Here is a 13027-nt window from a genome sequence, read left to right as displayed (position 1 = left end):
TCCATCGTGGTGGCTAGTCTTTGCAGTGGCACCCAGGACAGGTCAGGGTGGCCACCTCCAACCCCTCCCTTCACCCCCACCCCCACCCCAGGATCTGAGCTCCAGAGCTGAGAGGCCAGAGAGCCAGCTTTCAGGGCCATGGCTTTCCAGGCTGGTTGGTGTGTAGAGCAGAACTCAGCAGTACCTCTTGGGGTTTCTAGTACATTTTCTTTCATGAAAGTGTGGCCTACAGACCATTTGTGTGATTGTGTGTGTGTATGTGTGTGTGTGCACACTCATGCCAGTACTAGGACTTAAACTTGGAGCCTGGGTGCTGTTCCTGAGCTGTTTTGCTCACTGGTTAATAGGAGATAAGAGTCTCTTAGGTTTTGCCTGACTGCAGCTGGCTTCAAACAAGGGTCCATGGTCCTCAGACCTCAGCTTCCTGGGTAGTTAGGATTACAGGCATGAGCCACCAATGCTTGGTGCTTGAACTCAGGGCCTAGTCCCTGAGCTTCTTTTGCTTAAGGCTAGCACGCTACCACTTGAGCCACAGCACCACTTCCAACTTTTTCTGCTTATGTGGTACTGAGGAATCAAACCCAGGGCTTCATGCATGCTAGGCAAGCACTTGCCACAAAGCCATATTCCTAGCCCCAGGCCTTTTTTTTTTTTTTAATGCCAGTCCTGGGCTTGGGCTCAGGGCCTGAACACTGTCCTTGGACTTTCTCAAGGCTAGAGCTCTACCACTTGAGCCTCAGCACCACTTCCGGCTTTTTGCTAAGTATGTGGTACCAAGGAACCAAACCCGGGTCTTCGTGCATGCTAGGCAAGCACTCTACCACTAGGCCAAACTCCCGGCCCTCCCCTTTTATTGTTGTTTTTTTTTTTAATGGCCCTTGACATAATTTGGTACATGCTGAGATCGACACAGATGCTTCCTGTCAGCTGCCCATAGCTGTCTGCATTGATAATTTTGTGTGGCATCAGAATCATGTTATAAATATCCAAATGGCCCTCAGTAGCAAAAAAGGTTTCCCATCCCAGGTGCAACAGGACAGTAAATAACCACATTGATGATCACAGGGACACTGAGACACTGTCCTGTGGTGAATTTTTTTTTGGTGGGGGTTGGGGGGAGTACTGAGGTTTGAAATTGGCAGCTCACACTTGCTAGCCTGGCACTCTACAACTTGAGCCATACCTTTACTCCTGCTTTCTTCTGGTTATTTTAGAGACGAAATCTACCAAGCTTCTTCCTGGTTTGGTCTTTGAACCCCAGTCCTCCAGATCTCTGTTTCCTGAATAGCTATATTACAATCTTGAGCCACTAACAGCCAGCTGCAGTGTTAAGCTTCCTACCCTAGAATGAAAGTAGAAAGGGAGACAGGGTGGGATGGGGGCTCAGTGTTCGGCTGCAGCAGGCTGAGGATCGGGCAGGCAGCCCTTTTTGTCAGAGCCAAGTTAGAGACCACATGTCAGCTCACTGGCTTGTAGGCCTGGCTTTGCCCCTTAACCTCCAAGGACGTGGCCTTATCCTCTGTGAAATGTGAAGTTGCATCTCATTCAATGTGTCTGACATGAGCTCTACGGCCTGAGTAAACGGCTCCCTTTGAGTTTACTTAAACATTCAGATTAGAGATTTCAAATCTAGATCTAAAGAATGGCCGCCTGGCTGGACTTCTATATCTGCCTCAACTCACAGCTCACCTTCCTTACTGGAGCTGCTGTACCTTCCTTCACTGTGCCCCTTTTTGAACCCAGGCTCTTCCCTCTCTAGTTTCTTCCTGTGTTGTGGCTCTGCCCTCGTCCAACAGAGGGCACTCTGGATCCCCAGAGGGGCGAAGTCTCAAGACTCACCCTACTCTGCTCAGCCCTCCCACCCCCTTCCTCTTGCCATCTGTCTCACTGTCCCCCCCCCCACCGCCACCAGGTGCCCCTCAGCCTCTGCCCCACCTCCAAGAGGCCCTACCCATGCTCATGACCTTGCTATTCTGGGCCCTGTGTCCTGTGGGGAGATGGACAGGAGACAGCTGGGCACACAGGCCACTCAGGCTAGGGGCTGGCCCCGGGGAAGCCTGCTGGCTCTCCCTGTTCTGTCTCATCCCTGGGGCTCCCCAAACCTTGGCTTTGAGAGACAGGGGATAGAATTGACCCAGTGGATGGGGGGTGGGTAGGTGGAGGAGGGATGAGACTTGGAGACCTGGATGCTGTGTTCTCGAAGGGAGATAGCCAGTGCTGGCTGTGGCGCCCTGGAGTAGGCAGGCCTGATCCTCTCCTAATCTAGCAGCAACTGGTGCCCTGAGTCTCCCCCCCCCCCCCACCAGACCCTGCCAGCCTTCAGGGACTTGCCTTCCAGAGATGGGGCAAGGGGACCCTCAGCCATGTTTCAGACTGGCCTGGCTCAGCCAGGAGGAGGAGCCCAGGAGGCTTTAGAGATGGTTCAATTGAAGTCTAGAACTGATCAAGGATGGGACAGGCTCCTGTCCTCCTGTCCTCCTGTCCTCCAAAAGCAGATCTCTCCCCTGGTCTCAGGCTGGAGAAGCACCTTCAATGCAGCCATAAGACCCCAGGAGGATGAGAGCCAGGATAGTGTCTGGTACCCCGGATGGCGAGCCTTCTGCAGCTCCTGGCTGGTCATAGGTCCGGTCTCTGGCTTAGTCTGTCCTTCTGGAACATCAGGGGAGGGAGAAACGAATAACCTCAAAAGGCCCCACTGGCAGCCACATGCTGCAAAGCCTGTCCCTGTCCTGTACAATCTTGACTCCACTGAAGCTGCCGCCACTGCCACGGGCTACCCTCTCCATGTTTGGACACTCTTGCTGCTGTAGGACAGTGGCCTTGTCCCTCCCCTTCCTCCAGGTGCTGCTGGAGAGGGGCCCAGCCGGGGCCTGAGAATGTGGGTGCTTGTTGATGTGACCCCATTGTCTGAGCACCGCCCCCTCCCAGGTCACAGCGGGACTCTGCTTCAGGGGAGGGCTTTGTGGGAACTGTGAAAAAGGGGAGGGAAAGAAGGCCTTGTCCTCATCTCACCCAGGAAGCTGTCTCTCCCCTAAGTCCAGGCAGAAGACGCAAGTCTAGGAGAAGAATCCTTTAGCCTCATAGCCTTGGTGTGGTACCAAAGCTGGCTTCTTTTCCTGCCTTCAGGCCTATCTGGTTGCCATGCCCTTTCTTCCTCCCCCCACTCCCAGAAACTGGAGGCCCAGAGGGTGAAGCCAGTAGGGTCACTGCAGGAAACAAGGTCTGAGTGGAGGCAGAGAAAGGAGGCTTAACCTCACAGTCCTGTTGACCTCTACCTCATGGAACTTTTCTCCTCTGCTTCTTTCTCTGCCTGTGCCCATCCCCGTGGTATACTTCTGCTCCTCCAGCAGCTGCCCTGGTGGAGAAAGCAAGACGCCCCCACACTGGAGCAGGGTGGGGAAGGGCGCCTCACAGCAGCTGCTTCTCTGAGGAAGCTGACACCAGGCCCAGCCGCTTAGCAGCAACTTGTGGCTTTGCACCCAGCCCGGGGTCCCGCCCACCTGGCTACCGCCCGGCAGTTCCCTGCTGTTTCTTTTCCCTCTGTTTCCCTAGCTTCCCTCTGACCCAGGCCGCCCAGCCTTTCTGCTCCTTTCCTCCAGCTCCCTTTTGTCCTCTACCTGGTCCCCCAACCTGTGCCCTCCCCATTCTCTGCCATCTGGAGCCTCTGCTTTACCAACAGTTGCCCCAGGTATCCCATCCTTCATCCCAGGGGTCAGGGCTCAGGGGTGAACCCACCACCTAGGCCCAGTTCTGAGGTGACAAATGCATCAGGGCCCAGACAGCATGAAGACCAAAAATCCCTTAGGTTAAAGGATGTGCTGTGTGAAACGAGGTGACTGTTCTTATGACTTGGGGTGACCCCACCCCATCCTGAGACAGTTATCCTTCATCGTCATCAGCACATTCTGTAGCCTCTTGGGTTACCTAGCTGCCTGCGTATCCCATTTTCTTTGGCGGGGGGGATTCCCTGTTAAGGATTGGGAGGGGGGCCTCGAAGGCGATGTTCCCAGAGGCTGAGCTGAAGCGCCGGGGAGGGGGGGAATTTAGGGGAGAGACAGGCAGTCCTGGCTTTGCTCACCAGGGCCTGGACACTAAATCCCTTGTTGATGGCTATGGCAACCCCTCCCTAGGGTAGAGTTACCATCTTCTGTCCTGTCCCCTTGACCCTCTCCCCTACCTACTTCCCCTTGTACCTCTAGAGCCACTTCCTCTGACCCCCCCCCAAAAAAAAGATAAACTCCCTTTGGTTTCCCCAAAGGCTTGGAGTATCCTTGCAGCTCTTTCAACAAACTAGGTGAAGGAAGAGATTGACCATGGAAACGAGCAGAGGATGGACAGATGGAGAAGGATGAGGAGAGAAAGGTGAGGCCCAAGAGTGGCAGAGGGCTCAAGGGAAGCACAAATGTGTGTGTGTGTGTGTGTGTGTGTGTGTGTGTGTGTGTGTGTGCATGCACATGCGTGTAATCAGAACCTCCACGCAACTGGGGAAATTGAGGCAACTAGGGGAGGCATCAGTAGCAGATGACAGAAAGCAGTCTCTCCCTGCCCCCCTCCTTGTGTCCCTCATGAGTGACATCTCAGGCTGCAGCCCCACTGTTCCCCCTCTGTCAGCAGAAATATCTTTCTCTTCTGACCCCTCCTGCTGGGGTCCCAGCCAGCCAATCCCTGACCTGAGGGAGGGGGGAAACCTGGCCCCCCCACTCCCTCATAAGGACCAGCTGGGGGCTGGGGGGGGTGGCCGGCTGCTAGAAGTGGGACGGGGGTCAGAGCTTCGTGGAAGGAAGAAAAGGCTGAGGGGGGGGGCAGGTGATAAACAGGAAGAAACCCAGACAGGCAGGTGGATACGCTGAGGAAGACCCCCACAAGTGAGAGAGCCCCAGGAAGAAACACATCGGCCCTGGGCCCCCCGAGAAGGGTGCACAATGGAGGCTGCACACTCCAAAAGCACAGAGGAATGTTTGGCCTATTTTGGGGTGAGCGAGACCACAGGCCTCACCCCGGATCAAGTGAAACGACATCTGGAGAAATACGGCCCCAATGGTAAGTATCCCTTTGGGGACAAGCTGGTAAATGCCCTCTTGTGCCCACACACACACACACACACAGAAGGGAGCTGTCCCTGAATGGTGTCCTAGGGGAGAGCTGGGTCGTGGTCTCACATTGCAGGGTAAAGACCCTGAGCAATCGGGGTCCTGAGATCTGGAGTTGGGGGAGGTTTTATGGGGTGACCTTGATGAACTTGCGGTGCCCTTTTGATGGTGGCCTGGTTCTGTCACTTTAGAGTCCTGGGTGCAAAGGGGGGGGCATAAAGCGGAACCCCAAATGAGTATTTTTTTTCTTTTTCTTTGTGTAGAGCTCCCAGCTGAGGAAGGTAAGTTACTGACTTCTCACTAACTCTCCCTTCTGTCTTCACCACTCTCCCTTACCTGCTTTCTGGCTGTAGGTCCTATCCCTCTTCATCAAAGGCTACATCTTGTGGGGATAGGGATTTAACTCAGTGGAAGAGCATTTGCCAGGCAAGTGCAACGCCCTGATTTTGGTCCTCAGCTTTGGGGAGAAAGAAAAATAAAGTCGATGTCTTTCCCCCAGATTGGAAGTTTGGGGGCTGGAGTCTCCAGGCCTTTTCACCTTGAAGTGTTCCACCCTTGAACAACTGCTCTGTTCTCCACTTTAAAGACATTAGGATGCTTTGCAGCTCTGTTGTCCTGAGCTAGCCTGTCCTATCACCCTAGGGATTCAGAGCACTCTCGCCCCTGGACCCCAACCTACATGCAGTCTCAGACCTTCCTCCTTCAGATCTTAACCTCGGGTTCCCTGCCCTTGCCTCTCCCCCAGGGAAATCCCTGTGGGAACTGGTAGTAGAGCAGTTTGAAGATCTCTTGGTGCGGATTCTTCTCCTGGCTGCTTGCATTTCCTTCGTAAGTGTGTGTGTGTGTGTGTGTGTGGAGGGGGGAGGCCAGGACTGGCTGGGATGAGGGGGCTTAGGGGCCTGCTCACAGCCATCACCATCCCAGGACCCCCTAGTCCAAGCCCTCAGCATCCTAATTTCCAGGCCAGAGCTGGGGAAGGTGGGGCTCTGATTCCAGTCCTCCCCCACACCCTGCAGGCAGGCTTTATTTTAAGCTTTAGGGGTGTTCTCAGCCAAAACACTGAAGCTAAGCCACCCTCACAGCTTCAAGGGCTTCGAGGGCTCGGGTTACCCCCCAAGTGCCTGGCTGCAGCTGGAACTCACAGGCTGCGACATTCTGGTCACTACCACTCCCAGCATGCCCTGCACCTCTCCAACTCCACCAATCCTCAGCATTCTGGCATCTTTGCCCCGCCCTCCCAGGTCTCTAATGCTGATTGGTTGAGAGAAAAAAGTCACTCCCAGAAGCGGGAAAGCTCTCCTGGTGCTCAGTTGACTGCAAATGTGCCCTGATGCCTGGCTCTTTACCTGTCTAGCTAGGTTCCCCCTTCTCCTTCTCCCCCATTAGGGTTGTAACTTGGAGTCCTGCTTGTTTACCAGCCCAGCCTAACTCATTCCTGACCCTTCCTCAGGCCCTCACAGCCTTGGCTACCTCTCCTAGGGACTCAGCCTTCAGTGTCCACAACCCTCACTGGCGACTCCTGGCACCCATCATCCCAACAGCCCATCCTTCAGTTTGGAATTCCCTTGACATCTTATTTCTTAGTCCAAGTGGAAGATAAGACACTGGAGGCAAACATTGCTTCCCTATCTCTTGGTCTCCTTCATGGAGGTTCTGACTGCCCCTGAGTACAATTTGGCAGGGCTTCCCTTCTCCCTTCTCAGATTTGCTCCTTGACATTTGCCTGTGGCTGTTGCCTGGCAGTGACAACAGCTGGGGCGGGGTGTGTACGGGAGGCCCCGTAACCCTATCCTCTGCTCTTGCTCCCTCGTGAAATCAGAGCTTCTCAGCCTTGGTGGTGGGGGAGGACTGTGGGGGAGGGCTGTGGTTGGACTAGGGGCCCATGAGGACCACTGAGTTCTAACGATCGGCTTGGGTTCTTGAGTGATAGTGGGATGGATGTGGCCGTGGGGTTTTGGCCTACGTGTCCCAGAGCTTTACTTTTAAGTCAGAGAAACCTGAAAGCATTCCCAGTTAATGCCAAAGTTGTACATGTGCCGAACCGATTCCTGCTGAATCATGCCAGCGGCAGTGTGTTCTGAGCCACAGTGTACAGAGCTTTGCCCAGATGTGGGGCTGAACACACCCTCCCCCCCACCCCTCCCTGCTGCATACTCCATCCGCAATCATGTCTGGAACTCTTTCTTTACCCATTTTTGGGGGGAGGTCCTCATGACCTGTTATTCTCCCTTGCTCTGCTCCTCAGGTGCTGGCTTGGTTCGAGGAAGGAGAAGAGACCATCACAGCCTTTGTGGAACCCTTTGTCATCCTCTTGATCCTCATTGCCAATGCCATTGTGGGGGTTTGGCAGGTTAGCTTTGATCATTTTTCCTATCCCAACACCCAGCCCTCCCCCCCCCCACTGTAGTCTCTCCTCCTCCTCTTCTTCCTCTCCCTCCTCCCTCTCCTCTTCTTCCTGTCCCCCCCCCCATCCTCTTTCTACCTCCTCTGACCCTCTCACATGGCTAGGTCATGGGATAATGTTAAAGCAAGCTGGGGACCTGGGAACCACTAGCACTTGCTGCTTGTGTGTTCCTGAGCAAGCTCCTTTCTGTGTCGGAGGCTTAGTTTCCTCACCTATAAAATAGACTAATAGCCAGGCGTTGGTGGCTCATACCTATAATCTTAACTCCTCAGGAGGCTGAGATTTGAGGATCAAGATTCAAAGCCAACCTGAGCAGGAAACTCTGTAAAGCTCTTACCTGCCAAAAACCAGAGTGGTGCTGTGGCTCAAGTGGTAGAGTGCTTGCCTTGAGCAGAAAGAAGCTCAAGGACAGTGTCTGGGCCCAGAGTTCAAGTCCAGGACCAACAAAACTAACAAACAAAAACCCTGATGTGAGTTGAACCAGTGAAACAGGACAGTGCCTGGCACCTAGTAAAAATTCAGCAAAGACTAATTTGATTTCCCTCTTCTTTATCCTTTGTTTCCTGATTCCCCTTCCTTCTCTGTCCAAAACCATCTTATCTGATTTTAGCCATAGGTAAAGATTTCACACACACACACACACACACACACACTCCCACTGTGTAATCCTGCCTCCTCTTTTTATCCTAATACACCTGTCGGTGACATCTTCCTACCCTTCCAACTCTGCTTTCCACCACTCTCCCCTCAGGAGCGCAATGCAGAGAACGCCATTGAGGCGCTGAAGGAATATGAACCCGAGATGGGGAAGGTCTACCGAGCTGACCGCAAGTCAGTGCAAAGGATCAAGGCTCGGGACATTGTCCCCGGGGACATTGTAGAAGTGGCTGGTGAGTTGGTGGCGATGTGTGGTTCAGGATAGGAGGCCTTGGGTGTGATGCCAGGGAAAAGAGAGAAGCTGGTCAGCTCCAACTCTGGTGTCCAAGAGGATGGCGGAATCTGTGTCTCCTTCCCAGACTCCTCAGGAGGTCACCCGGGGACATTTGGCCCACAGCACCCCCTCCCTTCCCGTGTTTCAGCAGGAACAGCCAGTCCTGTCCCTGAGACTACAGGCAGACCCCCTGCTCCCCCTCCTCTCCCCTAACACTTGCAAGCAACAGGTGGAACCCAGTCCCTGCCAATGGCCCCATCTCCACCAGCTCTGGGCCTGGCTTCCCTCTCCTTCTACCCACCCCCAAGCTTGGTCAGCTTTCAGTCTTGACCTCTTAGTGCCCTTGAGGCCTCTAAAGGGGAAGGAGTGAGGGCAGAAGGGAGGAGGGGGGCTGAAGCTCAAGCCCCCGGCCATGTAAGGGAAACTCAGGTCCCAGCTCAGGACCACGGGACTGGGAGGAGGGAACTGAAGGAGGCCCCGCCCCCGTGGAGGGACACTTAATGCCTGCCCAGGGAGGGGTGGGGGCCGGGTGGCTAAGATTACTAGCATTCTGCCCCCTTCAGCGGTTTTTATATTTGCCCTGCACAGGCCTTCCCATGTTTCCAGGCTCTTGGTTTGGTGAAGCAATCTTTCTAGGCTTCCTTCCCTCTATCAGATATGCATGTCACCACCTGGGGGGAGAGGAGGAGAAGGAGGGTAGGCAAGCTGAAGACCCCAGGGTCTCATGACAAGGCCATCCTGCCTCACTGACAGTTTGGCGTCAGCGCCATGAATGTCTATAAATAATCCCTTGAGCTTTGGTGACAGCGTGTCCACCTAACCCCATGGTCTACCTCCTCCCTCCTCCTTCTGCTTCCTCTGGTGCAGGAGAGGGGACCTTAGAGGACAGGAAAAGGATGAACCCCATTACCAGTGGGACCAGAGCAACATTAGGCAGAGGCCCTGGCCAGCGTTTGGTTCCCCCCAAAACTTCTGAGGGTAGCAGGGCATCTTCTAGAGGCAACCACCCCTCTGTGGCCACTTCTTACCTCCCTTTTCTCTGTGTCCCCGCCCCCCAAGTATCCTATCTGGCTTCATACTCCTTGATTTTTCTCAGCCCCAACCTTTGTCCTGCCCCCCCACCCCGCCCCGCCACATAATCCTTGCCACCATTCTCCCTGCCTCATTCTGATTTCTGAGTTCTTCTCTTGCTTTTCTTTTTCCACCCCTATTTTCCCTTCTTGATTTTGTAGCTAGATCTTCCTTCATTTTTCTCCCCTGTTGGTCAGGGGTTGTTTAATGAGCATGTATTATATACCAGGAATTCTGGGAAGCTCCCTACATGCACTGACAGCATTCATTAGGGGGACAGGTGGAGTGTTTTTCTCTGTGGGGGTTTTGGGGTGCTAGTGGAGGCAGCAGGCTCGCACGCTGAGGGCCCCACGTAAGCTCAGAGCACACACTCTGGGACCTGGAGGAGGGGGAGGTGAGGGAGTCAGATCTAGATGGGGGGTTGTAGAAAGAAAGCTCCTTTTCCAACGGACCCTGCTCTTCTCTGCTCTCTCTACAGTGGGGGACAAAGTCCCTGCAGACATCCGCATTTTATCCATCAAATCTACCACCCTGCGGGTTGACCAGTCCATCCTCACAGGTGTGCTGGCCTAAGTGGGAGGACTCAGAGGGGGTGGAACCGGGTGGCCAGGCAAAGGAAGGAGATGCCAGGGACACGAAGAACAACCCACAACCCACTGACGGTTCTGTGGGAGCAGCGTCAGCGGCCACTGAACTCACTAGGAGACGGGAGAGGAGATGTGCTCGCTCTCCATGTGACCATTGAGCCACACACACCCAGACAACAAACCTTCCTCTAGGATCCCCCTGGACTCCTCAAGAGAGGAGCAGGGGATGCTGGGAAAGACATAGAAGGTTTGCATTCGTGCCGTAACGTGGCTGTCTCTGTGGCGCCCCTGGGATGGAGAAAGCAGAGTAGTGGACATTTCTCAAGATTCCAGCAGATGAGGCAAGGCTGGTCCAGACAGGTTCCTGAGCCACTGCCCATTCTCAGAAGAGCGATGCCCCCCATGCCCACTGGTGGGCAGCAGAGGGCTGGGGCCAGGGTCTTAACTCGAAACGTGATGATTTCCCACTTGCCTGGAGCAGCTTGCTCCAGCGGTAGGACTTCCTCCTGCATGGGTGGTTTGGTTCCTTACCAGGTAGGCCCCATCCTGCAGAGGAGGGAGGGACTTAGGTGCAGGAAGTCAGGAAAGTGGTGGGGACGTCATCTGAAGGCTCCTTGGTCCCTTTCTCCACAGGTGAGTCGGTGTCTGTCATCAAGCACACCGACCCTGTCCCCGACCCCCGAGCTGTCAACCAGGACAAGAAGAACATGCTTTTCTCGGTGAGTAATCCAAGGCCAGCTGTCAGACTGTCAAGCTAGACGCCCCTGGCTTGGGAGAGGAACTTGGTAGCATGAGAAGGCCCTCAGCTGGGTACTGGTGGCTCATACCTGTAATCCTAGCTACTCAGGAGGCGGAGATCTAAAGATCGCAGTTCAAAGCCAGCTCGGGCTCCTAAGACTGTGAGATTCTTATCTCCAATGAATCACCAGAAAACCAGAAGTGACCCTGTGGTTCAGTGTGGTAGATCGCTAGCCTTGAGCTGAAGAGCTCAGGAACAGCATCGAGGCCCACGACCAACCAAAAAAAACCAAAACAAAACAGGCCATCAGCTCAGGAGGGGTAGAGCAGGGTGGGGGGGGGTCCTCACTTGCCTGAACCTTCCTTTTCCCCTGCCTCCCCAGGGTACCAACATCGCAGCTGGCAAAGCCTTGGGCATCGTAGCCACCACCGGGGTAAGCACTGAGATTGGTAAGATCCGAGACCAGATGGCTGCTACCGAGCAGGACAAAACCCCTCTGCAGCAGAAGCTCGATGAGTTCGGAGAGCAGCTCTCCAAGGTCATCTCCCTCATCTGCGTGGCCGTGTGGCTCATCAACATTGGCCACTTCAACGATCCCGTCCATGGAGGCTCCTGGTTCCGAGGAGCCATCTACTACTTCAAGATTGCCGTGGCCCTGGCTGTGGCGGCCATTCCAGAAGGTAGGATCGGCTTTCCTTCGCCTTCCATGGCCCCAGGGCGGAGGACCTCTGCCCTGGTGATGCTCCATTCGCAGCATGTCCTCTCTCTCTGCAGGTCTCCCTGCCGTCATTACCACCTGCCTGGCCCTGGGTACCCGCAGGATGGCCAAGAAGAACGCCATCGTGAGGAGTTTGCCTTCTGTGGAGACCCTGGGCTGTACCTCTGTCATCTGCTCGGACAAAACAGGCACTCTCACCACCAACCAGATGTCTGTCTGCAAGGTCAGGGGCAGCAGATGGCATAGCCAGGCAGAGCCTCGCCTTTCGGAGGAAGCCAGTCCTCCAAGCATGAGCTCAGTCCTTCACCACTGGTGGCTTTTCGTCCTGGACAAAGGGCAGATACAGTGCCATCTGAGCAGCATTGCAGAGGATTAGCCAGCCTTGTGAGAGCCACTGTCCCTATCCTAGACATTGCTAGCTCCCATCTTCTATAGAGGCCATTGGTGGTGGGGCAGGGGAGGTTGATTTTATTAACCATCCCTTTTTTTTGCCAGACCTAGGCCTTGAACTCAGGACCTGAGCACTATCCTTGGACTTTCTCAAGGCTAGAGCTCTACTACTTGAGCCGCAGTACTATTTCTGGCTTTTTCTATGTATATGTGGACCAAGGAATCGAACCTGGGTCTTTGTGCATGCTAGGCAAGCACTGTACCACTAGGCCAAACTCCTGGCCTCAACCCTGCTTTCCTGAAGCTCTGGAGGATTCAGCGATTTGCTGGAAGATACAGTTTCTAGGAAGGAGAGCTGTGTGTTGTACATGCCTGTAATCCAGGCTACTCAGAAAGCTGACTTTGTAAACAGATTGCTTGTGCCCAGGAGTTTAGCTCAGATAGCAATTTGTATGCGTGTGTGTGTGTGTGTGTGTGTGTGTGTGTGTGTCTGTATTCGGAACTTGCTTTCAGACTCAAGTCTGTGGGTCCCCTTATTCCTGCCTACAACTTTCCAGAAAGGTCCTATTATGGATAGCATTTCTTTTTATTTATTTATTTATCTTTTTATTCTATTTATTTATATTTATTAATTATTATTAGTAGTAGTATTGGTGTTACAGATTTGAACTCAGGACTTTATGCTTGCTAAGTATGAGCTTTACCAGCTGAGCTAAACCCTCAGCCCTTTTTGCTCTGGTCTTTTGTTTTGTTTTGATTTGATTTTGAGATAGATCTTCCTTTTACCCCAGGTTAGCCTGGACTGTCGTCCTCCTATCTGTGATTCTACTTTAGCGGATATAACAGTCTGCATGACATCACATCCAGCTTTTTATGTTGAGATGGAGTCTCAAGAAAATTTTGTGAATGCCAGGCACTTGTGGCTCATGCCTGTAATCATAGCTACTCAGGAGGCTGAGATCTGAGGATTGTGGTTCAAAGCCAGCCATTCCTGGACCTGGGCACTGTCCTTGAGCTTTCTCAAGACTAGTGCTCTACCACTTGAGCCACAGCACTACTTCCGGCTTTTTCTGTGATACTGAGGAATCAAACCCAGG

At 53.7% G+C, this 13027-nt stretch overlaps 1 protein-coding gene across 1 annotated transcript in view; it reads left to right on the top strand.

Moving 5' to 3' along the window:
• Positions 1-4824: 4824 nt before the first annotated feature.
• Atp2a1 (ATPase sarcoplasmic/endoplasmic reticulum Ca2+ transporting 1) overlaps positions 4825-13027 on the top strand; it is a 16070-nt gene continuing 7867 nt past the window's right edge. Inside the window, exons 1-9 of the mRNA XM_090357889.1 lie at positions 4825-5040; positions 5354-5371; positions 5836-5918; positions 7336-7440; positions 8246-8384; positions 9975-10055; positions 10717-10802; positions 11205-11502; positions 11597-11763. Of these exons, the coding sequence (XP_090214015.1) occupies positions 4923-5040; positions 5354-5371; positions 5836-5918; positions 7336-7440; positions 8246-8384; positions 9975-10055; positions 10717-10802; positions 11205-11502; positions 11597-11763 (1095 nt within the window). The 5' untranslated portion in view covers positions 4825-4922. The remainder of the gene's footprint in view (positions 5041-5353; positions 5372-5835; positions 5919-7335; positions 7441-8245; positions 8385-9974; positions 10056-10716; positions 10803-11204; positions 11503-11596; positions 11764-13027) is intronic.

The sequence above is a fragment of the Megascapheus bottae genome, chromosome 25 (genome assembly GCF_031878675.1).
Source record: "Megascapheus bottae isolate mThoBot1 chromosome 25, mThoBot2.hap1, whole genome shotgun sequence".
In the NCBI taxonomy this organism is placed as follows: domain Eukaryota; kingdom Metazoa; phylum Chordata; class Mammalia; order Rodentia; family Geomyidae; genus Megascapheus; species Megascapheus bottae.
This window is presented reverse-complemented; position numbering and strand designations above follow the sequence as displayed.